This window comes from Octodon degus, unplaced genomic scaffold (genome assembly GCF_000260255.1).
Source record: "Octodon degus isolate 3935 unplaced genomic scaffold, OctDeg1.0 scaffold00420, whole genome shotgun sequence".
NCBI lineage: Eukaryota > Metazoa > Chordata > Mammalia > Rodentia > Octodontidae > Octodon > Octodon degus.
This window is the reverse complement of record NW_004524996.1, coordinates 38,392-52,962: the sequence shown is the minus strand read 5'-3', so window position 1 is coordinate 52,962 and position 14,571 is coordinate 38,392. Positions and strand designations below refer to the sequence as shown.

The 14,571-nt window shown below is 39.0% G+C and overlaps 1 protein-coding gene across 1 annotated transcript; it reads right to left on the bottom strand.

Moving 5' to 3' along the window:
• Positions 1-5,572: 5,572 nt before the first annotated feature.
• Positions 5,573-13,027, bottom strand: LOC101589284 (granzyme B-like). Its single transcript, XM_004648494.3, has 6 exons — positions 12,973-13,027; positions 11,850-11,997; positions 11,218-11,374; positions 10,714-10,968; positions 9,945-10,080; positions 5,573-5,622 (listed from the first exon to the last, which is right to left on the bottom strand). The coding sequence occupies exons 1-6, from the start codon at positions 13,025-13,027 to the stop codon at positions 5,573-5,575; spliced, it is 801 nt and encodes a 266-aa protein (XP_004648551.2).
• Between the last annotated feature and the right edge of the window lie 1,544 nt (positions 13,028-14,571).

The window sequence follows — 14,571 nt, the reverse complement described above, 5'->3', positions numbered from 1 at the left end:
ATACATTGATTTGCTGTTTGTATTTCTACATAAGAGAAGTATATTTTCTTCTCAGATGTTCATTTTTGATTGTTTCTTTAAATGGGAGGCCTGATTGTTTAAAATTTCTTTACATGATCTAGATAGAAGTCCTTTGTCTAAGGGACAGTTGAATAAATTTTTTCCCCAATTCATGGGTTTTTTTGTTACTCTGTTGCTGATTGCTCTTGACATGCAGAAACTTGAAAAAGATGTGATTCTACTTGTTGACTCTAGGATATATTTACTATGCAGTTTGCTTTTTTACATGAATTTGCCACCTACCTATATGCCTTCAAGATTTGTACTTACCTTTTCCTCCAGTAGATTCAGTGTTTCTATTTTAGTTTTAAAATCCTTAATTTATTTTGACTTTAGTTTTGTGCATGGTGATTGAGATAGTTCTAATTTAAATCTGAGCACGTGGAAAGCCAGCTTTTCTGCAGTATTTAGTAAAGAAGGTGTCTTACTTTGTGAAATTGATTCCTAAGCATTTCATTTTTCAGATGTTATTGTAGAAAAAATATTTTCCTTTGGTATGTTTGTTGTTTCTGTACTGAAATGTTATTGATTTTTGAGTGTTGACTTTGCATACTACTATGCTACTGAATTTGGTTATTAAATTTACAAGTCTGTTGGGGTAGTCTTTTATGTAGTTTATCATGTCATCTGCATATAATGACATTGTCACTTCCTCTCCAATCAGTATTTTCTTTATTTTTCTCTCTTGCCTAATTGCTCTGGATAATGGTTCCAGAATCATATTGAGTAAGGTTATTGACAGTGCACATTCTTGTCTTGTTCCTGATTTTCTAATGAAGGCTTTCATTTTTTCTCCGTGTTGAATGTTGGTTTGTCATAAATGGCTTTTATCAGGTTTCAGTAAAGACCATCTATTCTGACTTTCTATAGGATATTTATCATGAGTGAGTGTTGGACTTTGTCAAGAGCCTTTTCTGCATCTTCTGAGACAATCATGAGATTTTTGTTTTCTTTGCTCTGTTGATGTGGTGTATTACACTTATTGTTTTCTATATACTGAAACATCCTTGCATTCCTGGAATGATGGGCACTATGTACCATCTTCTTCATGATTAGCTGCATTCCATTTGCTAGTATTTTACTGAGGATTTTTGCAATATGTTTTTTATGTAGATTGGCTTGTAGTTCTCTTTTTTGGTTAGGGGTTTCTCTGGCTATGGTATCTGAGCAAGACTTGCCTCCAGGACTGGGTTTTTGAGAATTGTCTCCTTTGAACCTCAATGAATGTGTTTCTTATATATGTGATTTTGTTGGATTTTTTTTTTCTTCATCAACTCTGCTAGTCTTTTTTTCTGATTAGTAAATTGAGTGCATTTACACCAATGGTTATTCCTGGTATGTACTGGCTTATCTTTGTCATCCCTTTCTTTTGTGATTATTTTCTACATTACCCCTCTATTTAATTGTTTTCTCTTTTGGTATTTCCTTTTGGGTACTTTACTTGAAATTACCTTTTTCTAGAATATCTTTCAGTAATCTTTGGGAAGTGTTGGCATTAAATCTCTAGATTTTTTGTATAATTTAGTTGTGAATTCACTAGGACCTGGGCTTTCCTTTATTGTTAGTTTTTTGAGTTCATTATCTCTTTTATTGACTGATAGTGGGTGTTTTTATATATTCTTTATTCAGCTTTGGTAATTCATAGATATCTAGCAATATGTCCATTTCTTTTATGTTTTTCCATCCTATATGACTAAAGATTTTCAATGTAAGCATTGATGATCTTTTGAATTTCTAGAAGATCTCGATTGATTTTACCCTTTATATTTCTTACTCAAGGAATTTAACTTTTTTAAATGTATTTGGTATAGTGGGTCACTACGCAAGTCAGACTCATACTAATAATCTGCCTGGATGAGTGTCTGGTTCAGTGTACTCAGTGGTGGGGCTCGCACAGCAAGGAATTTTAATTTTTTCATTTCCTTCTTTTGAGAAATTTGGCTAGGAGGTTGTCAATTTTATCCATTCTTTCAAAGAATGACTCTTCATTTCATTGATGCTTGTTTTTTTTTTTTTTTTTTTTTTTCTCTTTGTGTCCATTGCATTAATTTCTGATCTTGTAGTTCTAAATTCCTGCCTTCTTTGGGCTTTGAAATTGACTTACTTTTTCCTAGAATTTTGACATGCCCTCATGTGGAAATTTACTATCATCAATTTCTCTCTTAGGATTCCTCTCATTGGGACTCACAGTTTCCATTCAGTTGTATCTGAATTTTAATTTGATTGTAAATGTTGTTTCACGTCTCCTTTAAATTCATTCATGAGCCATTGATTTTTCAGAAGTTGTTACTTAATTTCCATGGTTCTTTGGAGTTTTTGTTATTTCTTTTATCAATAATTTCCAGGTTTATTGCACTATGGTCAGATAATATGCATGGGATAACTTCAATTCCTGTGTAATTATTTATGTATGTTGTATGTATTAATATATGGTCTATTTTGGAGAATGTCCCAAGTACAGCTGAGCAGAGTATGTATTCTGGTGCTCCTGGGTGTCACACTATGTAAAGTTCTAGGAAGTTCATTTCTTCATATGTTTGGTTTAATTCTGATTCTTTGCTAAATTTGTTGCCTAGTTGATCTGTCTATTTATTTCATTATGTTGGTAAAGTCCCCCAGTACAACTGTGTTATTGCTCATTTGATTTTTATTTTCTATTAAAATTTGTCTTATATAATATAATTGGGTGCCCCTACATTGAGTACATATATATTTATGGTTGTTATCTCTTCCTCTTGCAGTGTTGTGTTCCCCTAACAAGTATGTACTGAACTTATTTATTTGTATTGATCATTCTTTGTTTGATATTGATGTTGTTAACAACCAGAATAACTACCCCTGCACAATTCTGGGTTCCAGTCACAGGAGTGGACTGTTTTCTATCCTGTGACTTACATCTAGTAATTACATCCTTTTAAGTTAAGTGTGTTTCTTATATATATGATTTTGTTGGATTGTTTTTTCTTGCTCAGCTCTGCTACTCTTTTTGTTCTGATTAGCAAATTGAGTGCATTTATACCAATGTTTATTCCTGATATGTACTTGTTTATCTCTGTCATCCCTTTCTTCTGTGATTATTTTCTATATTTCCTCTCTATTTAATTTTTTTCTCTTTTGATATTTCCTTTGGGTACTTTTCTTGAAATTACCTTTTTCTAGATTATCTTTCAGTAATCTTTGAAGTGTTCTTTTGATGATTATGAATTTCTTTGGGTATTCTTTGTCAGGGAAGTATCTTACTCCTCTATCAATTTTGAAATATAGTTTTGCAGTGTATATCATCTGGGTTGGAAGTTGTTTTCTTTCAGGACATGAAGTGCTGCACTCAAATCTCTTCTTGACTTATTACTTTGTGTTGAAATCTTTCATGATTCTGATGAGCTTTACATTTTAGGTGATCTGTTTTTTTTTTCTTTTAAGAGCTTTTAGTATGTTTTTCTTTTATGGTTAACTTCTGGGATCTTGATTATTATATGTCTTGGTGAACATTTATTTTTTTATTAATTTTATTGAGAAAAAATTGCAATATGGCTGTTTCAAAACAGGTTGGTAGGAGAGATACAATAATTAATACATTGCATATTGTTGTCTTTGTAGTATCCATTCATAGCACAAGATACAGACATGATGTCATGTCCAAGCACTATTAGTACAGATCCTTTTTATATTGAATTAAGAGAAAGTAGCTATACATCTATTCTATTTTGTGTATACAGAAACAAAATTGTCCTTCATTTTTATCACCTTTTTTGTTCAGTTTTTTCAGAGATGGGTATTCCATTACTATCCAAATATTGTAGGTGCATGAATTCAGCAAAATATTCCAGTATAGTCCAGTATGCCACAATAGTAATGGGTTATCCACAGGACTGGCAATGTCCGAATCTGATGACTTTGAGCCTTCCACAGCTTAGCATATTAACATGAATTCACTTTTCATACCTTACTTCTACACTTTTCTGCTGGATGGTTAAGACCAAGATAAAGCAAGACTTATATAATTAAAAAATGTAACTTTTGTATCTGATACAGTCAGTCAAGTCTCCTGCTGACTTATCTCAAAACCGTGTACTGCACTATATAGATCCTTTGTCAGTGTCAGCCATGTGGATGAGTCATGGTCATTGCTTGACCAATTTGCTCTCTGTGAAAGCCTGAGAGAATGTTTTCTCTCCATGTGACTCTCTTTAGGCATGCACTACATCATTGATCACATTTGATTATGGATGGTGGAAATTTTCTGCGCCTCACTTAAAAGAATTTGTATGTCAGATTCTTTTCCAATGCTTGGGTAATTTTCTGCTGCAACTTCTGCAAGTAGTCTTTTTATGTAATTTGTGTTGACTTCTCCTATTTTCTTGACACCTCTCAGTCTTATATTGTTTTGTTTTGCAACATGGTGAAGCTGTTGAATTATTTCCTGGTTCCTTGTTATTTTTAAGAGATCTTTCCTTCTTCATCACTAGGCAAAATATTGTCTTCAAGGTCTAAATATTTATCTTCAGTTTTATTCAAGTAACTTTGCCAGCTTTGAATGGAATTCTTAATTTCCTGGATATCTGTTTGAATATAATTTATGTACTGTAATTTTTTCTAAATTGTTAATTCAATCATTTTTATATTCTCTTCTATTTTTTCTGTCTTCTTGAGATACACTGAGAAATTCTTTCATGATTGTCATCATTTCTTTTTTAATTGAAAGATTATTACTGATCCTTGCATAGGTTGATGAATTTTTTTGTTTAGTTCAGTTGCCATCACTTTAGAAGTTTCAAGTTGGAGACTTCTAAGTTCTACTATGTGTTTATCTCCTGGATATTTTATGTGTGTGCTGGAGGCTGGAAATTGTCCTATTCTCCATTATTTTGATATTTTTAAGCTTCCCTGTGCTTTGCAGCCCGAGGTCAGGTGTGGGTTGAGTGTTAGGAAGGCTTCTGGGTCAGTGGTTCAGGTGGGTTAGCTCACCCAACCTCCCCCTCTCTGTTGTTCAGTGTGGCTTTAAGAATGTAAGGGTAGAGGTCAGCTGCAACTACACATGCTTCCCATGATGACGGCAGTCAGGCTACACTTTCCCAAGCCTCCCACAATGGTGTAAGTCTGAATATGGCTAGCCAAGATGTCTAATGGTAAGGTGTTGGGTTGCAACTCATTGAGACTTCCATCACAATGCTCTCCTCATGGTGATGTGGTAAGGGGTGTTGATGCAGCCAAGTGAGGCTGCCGTGATTGTGGGGATGGCAAAGCAGAGCTCACCAAGGCCCTGAAGCAGTCTGGGCTCAACTTGCCTTCTCTGATAGAATCTTAACGTAACTTTGAGTTGTAGTTCTCTAGTGACTAAATATTTTGAACACTTTTTATGTGCTTATTGATGATTTACACATTTTTCTCAAGAAGTATTGATTCAGTTCAATTGCCACTTATGAATCATTTTATTTTCTTTGAGTCTGGGTGTTTCTATAGAGATCAGGTTAACTTCAAATTCCTTTTTTTACTGCAGACTTGCCTGGCACTATCAGTGCTCCTCCTGGGTGATGGGATTACAAGAGTAGTCCACCACACCAGCCCTGTATTCATTGGTATTAAGTTTAAGAGTCTTTATATATTTGAATATTAACCCTCTTTCAGAAGAATAGTTGGCCGATATTTTTCCCCAAGATGCCATAGCCTGTTATGCTTCACTGTTGTTTTCCCTGTTGTGCAAAAGCTTTACAATAGATGCAATTTTATTTATCAATTGTGTCTATTATTCTGTGATATATTAGAGATAAATATTCAGAAATTATTTTTGATAATAGACTCACTTGATTTAACTTGGCTGGTGTGAGTTTATCTTGTTGTGTCATATACCACTCAGCAGTCATGCTTTTACAGATATAGGATCCTAAGTAAGGTCATTATGTCACAACTTTCTTACATCTGAATTGTAGCATGCTGAAGATGTGCAAGTGGAAATTCATCCAGAGTGTGCTACCTCTTGTGTCTTCCAACACTTCTGGCCTCAGACTACAATGGCCCCAATGAGTTATCACAGTATGCCAGAATCACCATCTCTTCCAGTGACATGTAAATGTTCACCAGAAGCAAAATATAGCAAGCATGTGAAAGCATCATGCACAAACAAAATGAAATACAAATAATTTAGTTATTTTTGAATAAGATTTCTAGTGAATTCAAAATATAAATCTCTCTGGGTTAAACTGACCGGCCCTGTGGAAGGAGAAAAACCAGGGATATTTAGAGAAAGTTTCTTAATCCTGAGGGATGTTTAAAGGTGAGATCAGAGCCTATTATGTGTCTCCTATAAAGAAATAGATCGATAAGTTGTTTGTGGATAGATACCTAAGTGATCCTCCCCATGCAGGAGCCCTAGGCACTCTATCTCATGGTTGGATGTCACCTTGGCCTGCCAGCATGAGGAGCCTGGACTCTACTGCCAGGCTAGGCTGAAAGGGCTCAGACTACAGAGTTTCTGCCCAGGAGGTGATACTGAGCCCTGTGGGGATGCTGGGCTAGAACAGGGCTCATCCAACCCAGGTAGAAGTGGAGAGAGTTACAAATTGGTCGGTGAAAAGTGAGAGAGGGGAAATGTGTTGGTAGAGGAGAGAAAGGTGGCTTAAGAACTGGAAGGTAAAGGGGATTTTGGCTAGGGGCACTGTGGGATGATGGGGATGGTATGGAAAGGCCAGGCAGTGAGACAGGAGGTGGACTGAACTCAGTCCTGACCCAGAAAAGGGCAGAAAATTGGATCTGGGAGTCTGAGGCCCACCTCAGCCTCTAAAGCAGCAGACAGCACTGAATCAGGAGAAATCTTTCCCACTGGAGAGAGGACTGGGAACCATGAATCTAAGTGCCCTGGCCTCCTGGGTGCCTGGAGTTACTCCTTCTCCTCTGCTTCCTTCCTTGACAAATTGTTGGGGGCCTGATGGATGTTGCTGGCTTAAAGATGGTCAGAAGCTCCTAAAGCCCAGTGATTTCATATTTGGAGCATTATGCAAGGAGGACATGGGACTGTGTATCAGAGGAGAGTTCCTAATGCTGCATGCTCCACAGTTCACAGGGAGAAGCTCCACATGGGAGTAAGGGAAGAAAAGAAGAAAGGAAAAAACAGGAAGTCACAACTAGAACTTAAAGCCGTGCAGTTTCATAGTCACCAGGGTTCTGTGAACAACTAGTACTTCAGCTACATTTACTTTAAAAAAATATTCATGTATTTAGTACAGGATCTCTATGTTCCTGGGACTCATGGTGATTATCCTATTTTCAGCCTCCCTAGCACTGGGTTTGTAGACATATACCAATATGTCTGGAATCTATGGCTGTCTCAGCATTCCCAGGGGGAAGGGCCACTGCGGCATGTGGTGCCAGGGATGGAACCCACGTCCCTGAGCTTGCCTAAGGAGGTGCTTAGTCTCTTGATCTATCTCCATGACCCCACATTTACTCTTGTGAACTATTTAGTATCACAGTGCAATCCCCATGGTCCATGCTCATGAGACCATTTCTTTCATTCAGAAAAGCTGGTGAGGCACAGGTGAGACCAATTTTATGCCTGCTGGTATAAGAGTCCCATGGTGCTCCTCACTGAGGGTGAAAGGGAGAGATCTTTGTAATGAATTTTTTGGATCTTTCATTATTTCTTCCATAGAATAAAATGACTTGGATTATTTTGTTACAATACCAGAGGACCCCCAGAATCTCCCAGAAGATAGAAAAGGGAAGTCTGTTTGCCTTCTACTGGTAGTGCTCTGAAAACCCTACAGCTTCTTCCCCCTGTCAAGGACTTTGAATAGGGATCAGGGTAGGGTTGGTCTGTCTGCAACCTGTGACCAAGGGCTCAAGTATAACCCCAGCTTTACTTTTCAGTTGTAACTTAACTGAATCTTCCTATGCAATCCTTAGAGTGACTCTCATGATAACATCATATTAGTTACCTGATATTTCCCCATCTTTTGCTCTTATTCACTCAGGGCATTGAGTAGTGAGCGCATGGCTGGAGAATCACAGCTTTCCAAGTCCTGAACTGAAGGCTCAGAGATTGGGCATCAGACTGAATACATTTGGAAAGTTTTTACCATTTCCAGTTTCACTAGGCCTTGTTATTATGTTCACTGCTGATCCCTAAGAATAGACAGTTAATAAGTACTCTGTGTGCCTATTTGTTGATTGATTGAAACCAGTATGTCTTCCTATCCTTCTGTAGAGAGGAGCCCTTTGAAAGGCAAAAGACTGATACAGTCCATGTGTGCTGAGGGACTCTTCCTATTTTTTTCCATAATTTTATTGAGAAACAAATAGCAATGAGACAGTTTCAAACCAAATTGGTAGGACAGTTTCAATAATTAACACATTGCATACATTCTTCCTAGTGGTTAATTGCTGTACAAGATGCAGACATGATATCCTATTTACAAACACCATTAGAACAAATCACTCTACTCATTAAGAGAATATAACTATATATCTATCCTATACACTTTGAATACACACATACAAAATGGACATTCATCTGTATATCCTTTTTTTGTTAAGTTCCATTATTTGAATATTATAGGTGTGTAAATGCAGCAAAATATTCTAAGAGAGTCTAGTAGCCCATAATAGTATTGGGTCTTCCTCTTTACTGGCAATGTCAGAAATTGTTGACCTGAGTCCCCTACAGTTCAACATAACAGCATGGCTTTACTTCTTATATTTTGTTTTTATACTTTTCTGCTGGATGGTTAAGAACAAGATAAAGCAGGACCTATGCAACAAGAGTTGTAGCTTTTGGGTTTGATTAGGTCAGTGAAATCCCCTCAGGATTTATCCTGAGATCCTGTACCTCAGATTTTAGAACCTTTGTCAGTGTCAGCTATGTGGATGGGTCATGGCCATTGCTTGGCCAATGTGCTGTCTGTGAAAGCTTGAGAGAATGTTTTCTCTCCATGTGACTCTCCTTAGGCACACTCTACATTAGGCCAACTGTGATAAGCAGGGATAGAGTGACGAGGACTCAGGTGGCTCATTGACCAAGGGCCTCTGAGCCTATGAGAGAGCACAGGGGTAAAAGGTCATGCCTAAGTGAGAGGAGGGGCCATGAGTTCTTATCCCAAAAACGTTGTCTTCCATGGGCATTCCATGGAACCACATGTGGTTCTACATGTTAGATGGAGGCATTTAAGGAAGGAACAATATCGAATCCTTGTGACTTACTGAGGACCTGAGTTGGTGGGCTCTGACAATTGTCAGAAGAGAAAACAAGAATTTTCAGCTGGGTAACTATAAGCCTAGGTTAGTTTTGGTTTTAGAGGAGAAGTGGAAGGAAATAAATTTCAGTTGAAAATGAAGAGTTACTGCAAATACTCCGGAGCCACTTTATCCTTGAACTTGTGGGAGAGAAGTGTCTTGCTCAAGAAGATCCTGCTTTACTGAGTATCATGGGACTGAGTGATGACCCCAGTGTTGCTCTACAGATCTGAAGCACCCATGAAATTATTCCCCTTCTTCTCTGACATGTGACACATAAAGTCACATGTTCACCCTAAGACCCAGAAGTTCTGTACACACATATTCTGATGTTGCTTAGCTTCTGTCCTTGCAAAAGGGAAGGCTGTCATGGAATCATGTTATTTGGACCTGGTTTATAGCTTTGAGTGGGAAGTTTGAAGATATTGAAGGGAGCAGCAAGGGTGGAGGCAGAAATCCACATAATTGTGTCCCTGATTTCCTTATGATGGGGTTTGTCTCTGTGAAGGAAAGTAAATGAAGAAACAAGAAACTGGTCTTCATACTAAGATGAGATATTTATTTTGGTGTTGGTGTCTGTACTAGAACAATTCTGGACCCAGGGCCAGGAAAGATGGTAGCTCACAGATGGGGCTTAGCTTCTCCTTACAGTGAGTGTTGTTGTATGGTTTTATTTATCCAGTCCAGATAGGATGACAGTTTGGTATAGATACCTGGAGCTCTCCCATTTACTCTTCCATAGGAGACAATGCCCTGGGCCACTTTATTACACACAAGAGGACCTCCAGAGTCACCCTGTGAATAGAGAGTGAGGCCATAAAGGAGTGCAACTAGACATTTCCCCCTGATATCCTATACCCCTTTGAAGTACTACTTGAAGTCTGCTGATGAGAGAAAGGGGGAATGACAGACCCTGTAGTTCATAGCTGTCAAGCTCTGACTATAGATATTGTTCATGCTTTAATTCATTTACATGATCAGCCTTTGTCTGTGCACGAGTTCCTGAGACCTCATCTCTGTAGAGTCCTGTGGGACCATTGGTTTCTGGCTATGTTAAGGACCAGGAGACAGGTAAGGGTCCAGACAGGGAGCAGAAAGATGAGCCCATTGACCAAAAGGGTCAGAATGTTCTGGGGAACAAGTTAGCTAAAATTCTGCACACTCATGGAATGGCATCTAATGCCTGGGATGTGAGCTAGGCCACCTGTTACAAACTCCTGATTCCAGAGGGACACTTGCCCACAGGCCACTTGTTGAAGTGGTAAATACGTTAATTACTTAGTTGCTCAGACAGCACCCTTTTTCTCTCTTCAGGGAGAACTATCACAGCCACTAGGTGGGAAGATCTGCTCCTTGAGTCTTCTGGTCCTGGCTCTGTCCAAAAAACCCTTCCTCCCAAGGCCAAGTGTGACAGATCCCCTGTCTCACCTTAGAGGAGTCTTTTTTAATCTTTGGGTCTCCAACACACACCTCTGTAGCAGCATTGTAATAACGAAAGCGGGTCTCACATTCCTCATCCTTTTGAACTGTCATCTCCACTTCCTGCAGTGTGTCTGTATGTCTCCCTTTGGCCAGCCGTCCCCATCCAGCTACCTGGCACACAGCACCTGGTTTCACCTCAGACTTGCCTTTTGGCAGCCTGAGAAGCTGTACCTCTCTAGTCAGGTGTGCCTTTTCCTCCAGCTGATGGAAAAGAAGTAAAAGAGTACAGATCAACCTGTGCTTTTGGGTCTTGGACACTGTGATGGACATGATGGAAAATATGGAAGAAGAATTCCAGAACTAGGAAGGAAGAAATCAGGAGGATCACTATGAGTCTGAGCTATGTAGTGAGACCATGTAAAAAAAAAATAAAAAGGAAAGAGGCAGAGTTCCAGTGTGAGGGGAATTCCTGTGCGAGGAGAGCAAGGACAATAGAGATGTATGCCTTACCTGCAGCAGCATGATGTCATTGGTGACTTTCCATGGATTGTATTGTGGATGTGGGATGTGTCTTTTCACACGTATGAGCTGCTGAGTCTTCTCCTGTTTCTTGATATTGTGGGCCCCTAGGAGGATTATTGTATCTAGAAGTTGTGAGTACCCAGGGCTGTACAGAAAGGAGAATGTGTTAAGGGATGTGAAGCCTCAGAGCACCCATCCCAGGGACTGTAAGGAGTAGGCTATAGTTTGTACATGTTTGAGCTCCAACTAATAGGAGGGCCTTCTGCCTGAGTGACTATGCCCTCTGCTTCTTAGTAACACAGGCCAAAATCCTGGTCCAATTCATCAAAGTTCTCAGAGCTCAATTACCTCCAGGAAAACACATGAAATTGCTTTACTTTCTATTGTTATGCCTATTTATGGGGGAAGGTCTTAATATATCAGGCTTGCCTGCCCTAGTCCTCCTATGTTGGCAACTCCTTGGGTGACAACTTGCTTGACTCCCCTTGTGATATGACTAGCCCCCTTTCACCCTCAAAGAATCTCATGCTTGTGTGTCTCTAGGACCTCAGGTATCTCCTTTGGAAGAAGGGACCCTGAGAAGTGTTTCTCTAGGTTGTGGGATGTTCCACATTCCTTACCTTTTCAAACAGTGAGCAGCTGTCAGCACAAACTTCTCATGTATCAGGAAGCCCCCACAGTGCCTTACAAATTTTTTATACCAGAACTCAAGGTAAGCCATATAGGGGTGGGAGTGTGGTTTGGCTTCATGTCCCCCGATGATCTCCTCTGAAAGAAAAAAAAAACCTGCCTTTAAGACATATGACCATCTACTTGGTGGCTCCAGAACTGCTGTACATTTGTCAGCAATGTTGTTGGGAGGAACCTGGAGGCAGGAGCTTCAGCCTTATCTGCATGGGGAGGGAAATCTTGTCTGGGCCTAGAAATACTGCTTTTCCTAAAAGTTAGAAATGAACATACCTATCTGGAGAAAATAAATTACCAGATGCTTTTCACAAATCTGCAGACTTCTCATTTCTATTGAGTACCTAAATATCTCTGAAGCTTGTGATGTCTAGCATGGTGATGCTTCCTACTGGCAACATTTCAGGTGTATTTAGGTGTTGTGTGATCCTCTTGCCCAGGGCCTGACAAGTAGTGGGTTCCTCAGAACTGTTCATTGATTGTGAGGGAACAGCTCCAGTCAGTGTTTGGATAAAAGTTGGTAGGGCAGTGTTGGTAGGACTTTGGAAGCCAGAGAAGTTACAGTTTGCCTATGTACCTCAAATAGGAATCAGGGAAACCAGTGAGGCTCAGGAGAAAAGCATAGGTGGATAAAGAAGTGTTCTGGGGAGAGTGAGTCCATGCATTCTTTGGTCTCTAAGTTCTGGGCATCTCTGCTAAGCAACTGATGAGGACAACACCTTTCTCCTCCCAGACACAGAAGACAGGAGTGCTCTGCTCTCTCCAGGAGAATTTAATATTTTCTCCTGTAACTTCTCACCCTTTGCATGCACTTTGAGGAAAGATTCACTTTCCTAATGACAAAGGTGTGGTCTAGTGAAGGAATAGTGTCTCCTGGCTCTTGGTGAGTAAAGTTTCTGGTAGCCTATCCAGTGCCATACTTGAGGTTCTCTGGTGGGACTGTATGTCAGGTTCAGACCTATCTTGGTAGGCTGAAGAATCAGGGTGTGTAGAAGGACAGGGAACCATGTTCTCAGTAGAATGGGGTTGGGGCTCAGGGTGGTGGAGATGGTAACTTACCTGCCCTTATCCTGGGGTGCAGAAAGAATGACAACAGGAGCACAAGAAGCTGCATCTTCCCAAGGAGGCTTCCCAGGTGAGAACTTCTGAGGCTTTGTCCTTGTTGTCTTTTATCTTCCAGCAGAGGAAGTGGGAGGAGTTGGCTCAGTGCCTTTATGCTTCCCACTGGTTTTTTGATGTTTCATCATGGGAGACTTTCTAAGAAAATGCCCATATCCAATGATGTTTTAGATAACATCTATGTGGTGGTTTGCGAATCATATAGTAACCACAACTGATGATTCAGAGAACACCTGCTACAGCTCTCAAGACAAACTCAAGTGTGTAAATGGGAACTGGAGGATGTGGTATTGCCAAGCACAGCCTCAGTACCCTGGGTTCTCAGTAATAGAATTGACAATGTCAGAGATCTACATCCATCATGACAGATTCTGCAGCAGATGAGCATTAAATTCCTCTCTTGTTCTGGGAGCAATCCTGTTGGAGAAAGAGCTGATAATCTAGTGGAGATATAATCCCATAACCAAATTTCAGGAAAGATATGGTGGAGCAATGAGCTAAGCATTACCACCATACACATTGTCTTTGGTTTCCTTCAGTGTATTTCTCATTTTCTTTCAGCTTTTAAATATTTTAAAGATAATGGATATATAATTGTTTAGTCTATCCAGTTTCTGAAATTTCTAAGGTTTATGTAGGCAATTTCTCTTTTTTGTAAATGCATCATATTTTATTATTTCATTTTTTTCTTTGATACTTTTTGCTGAAAAGTGAGCTTTGGGTATACTGTAAATGTGATGGTTCACTCACATTGGAAAAGGGACTTTCCTTTTCATAGCTCTTTCTTTACCAAGTTCAAAGATCATAGTTGAGCTCTCTAGGGGTATCAGTTATTTCTCTTATTATTTTGCTGAGGATCTCATAATGTGTATAGTCTTAACATGACTATGAAAAATGTGGCAAATTTGTATTTTGTTGTAGGTCAGAGCAACAGAACTGAGTCATTTACCAAATCCTGTAGTATATGATTGTAAAAGTGATATTAAATAATTCTTCCTTTCTAATTTCTGCTTAGTAATTCTTGTGTTACGTCTTTATGATCTGATTTTGGTATATCTTTGATATAGATAACCCTCTGCTACTGAGTTCCTGTAACTTACTAATATCTGTAGAATAATGTAAGACATATATGTAAATACAGTAGTCAGTCCACGTCATTCCAGACAGCTCTCACACACAAAGCAATAAAAGCAATACACCAAATCAATAAAGCCAATGACAAAAATCATGATAATATCAATAGACACAGAAAAAGCTTTTGACAATATCTAAAATGCATTTATGATAAAAATCTTATAAACAATCAGAACAGGTGGTCTATATCTCAATCTGATAAAAGCTGTCTATGGGAAAGTAACATCCAACATCATATGAAATAGGCAAAAACTGAAAGCCTTCACTTTAAAATCAGGAAGAAGAGAAGGATATTCACTGTCTCCACTTTTATTCAAAATAGTTCTGGAAACAGCTGGAGAAATTATATGAGAGAGAGGGAGAGAGAGAGAGAGAGAGAGAGAGAGAGAGAGAGAGAGAGAGAGA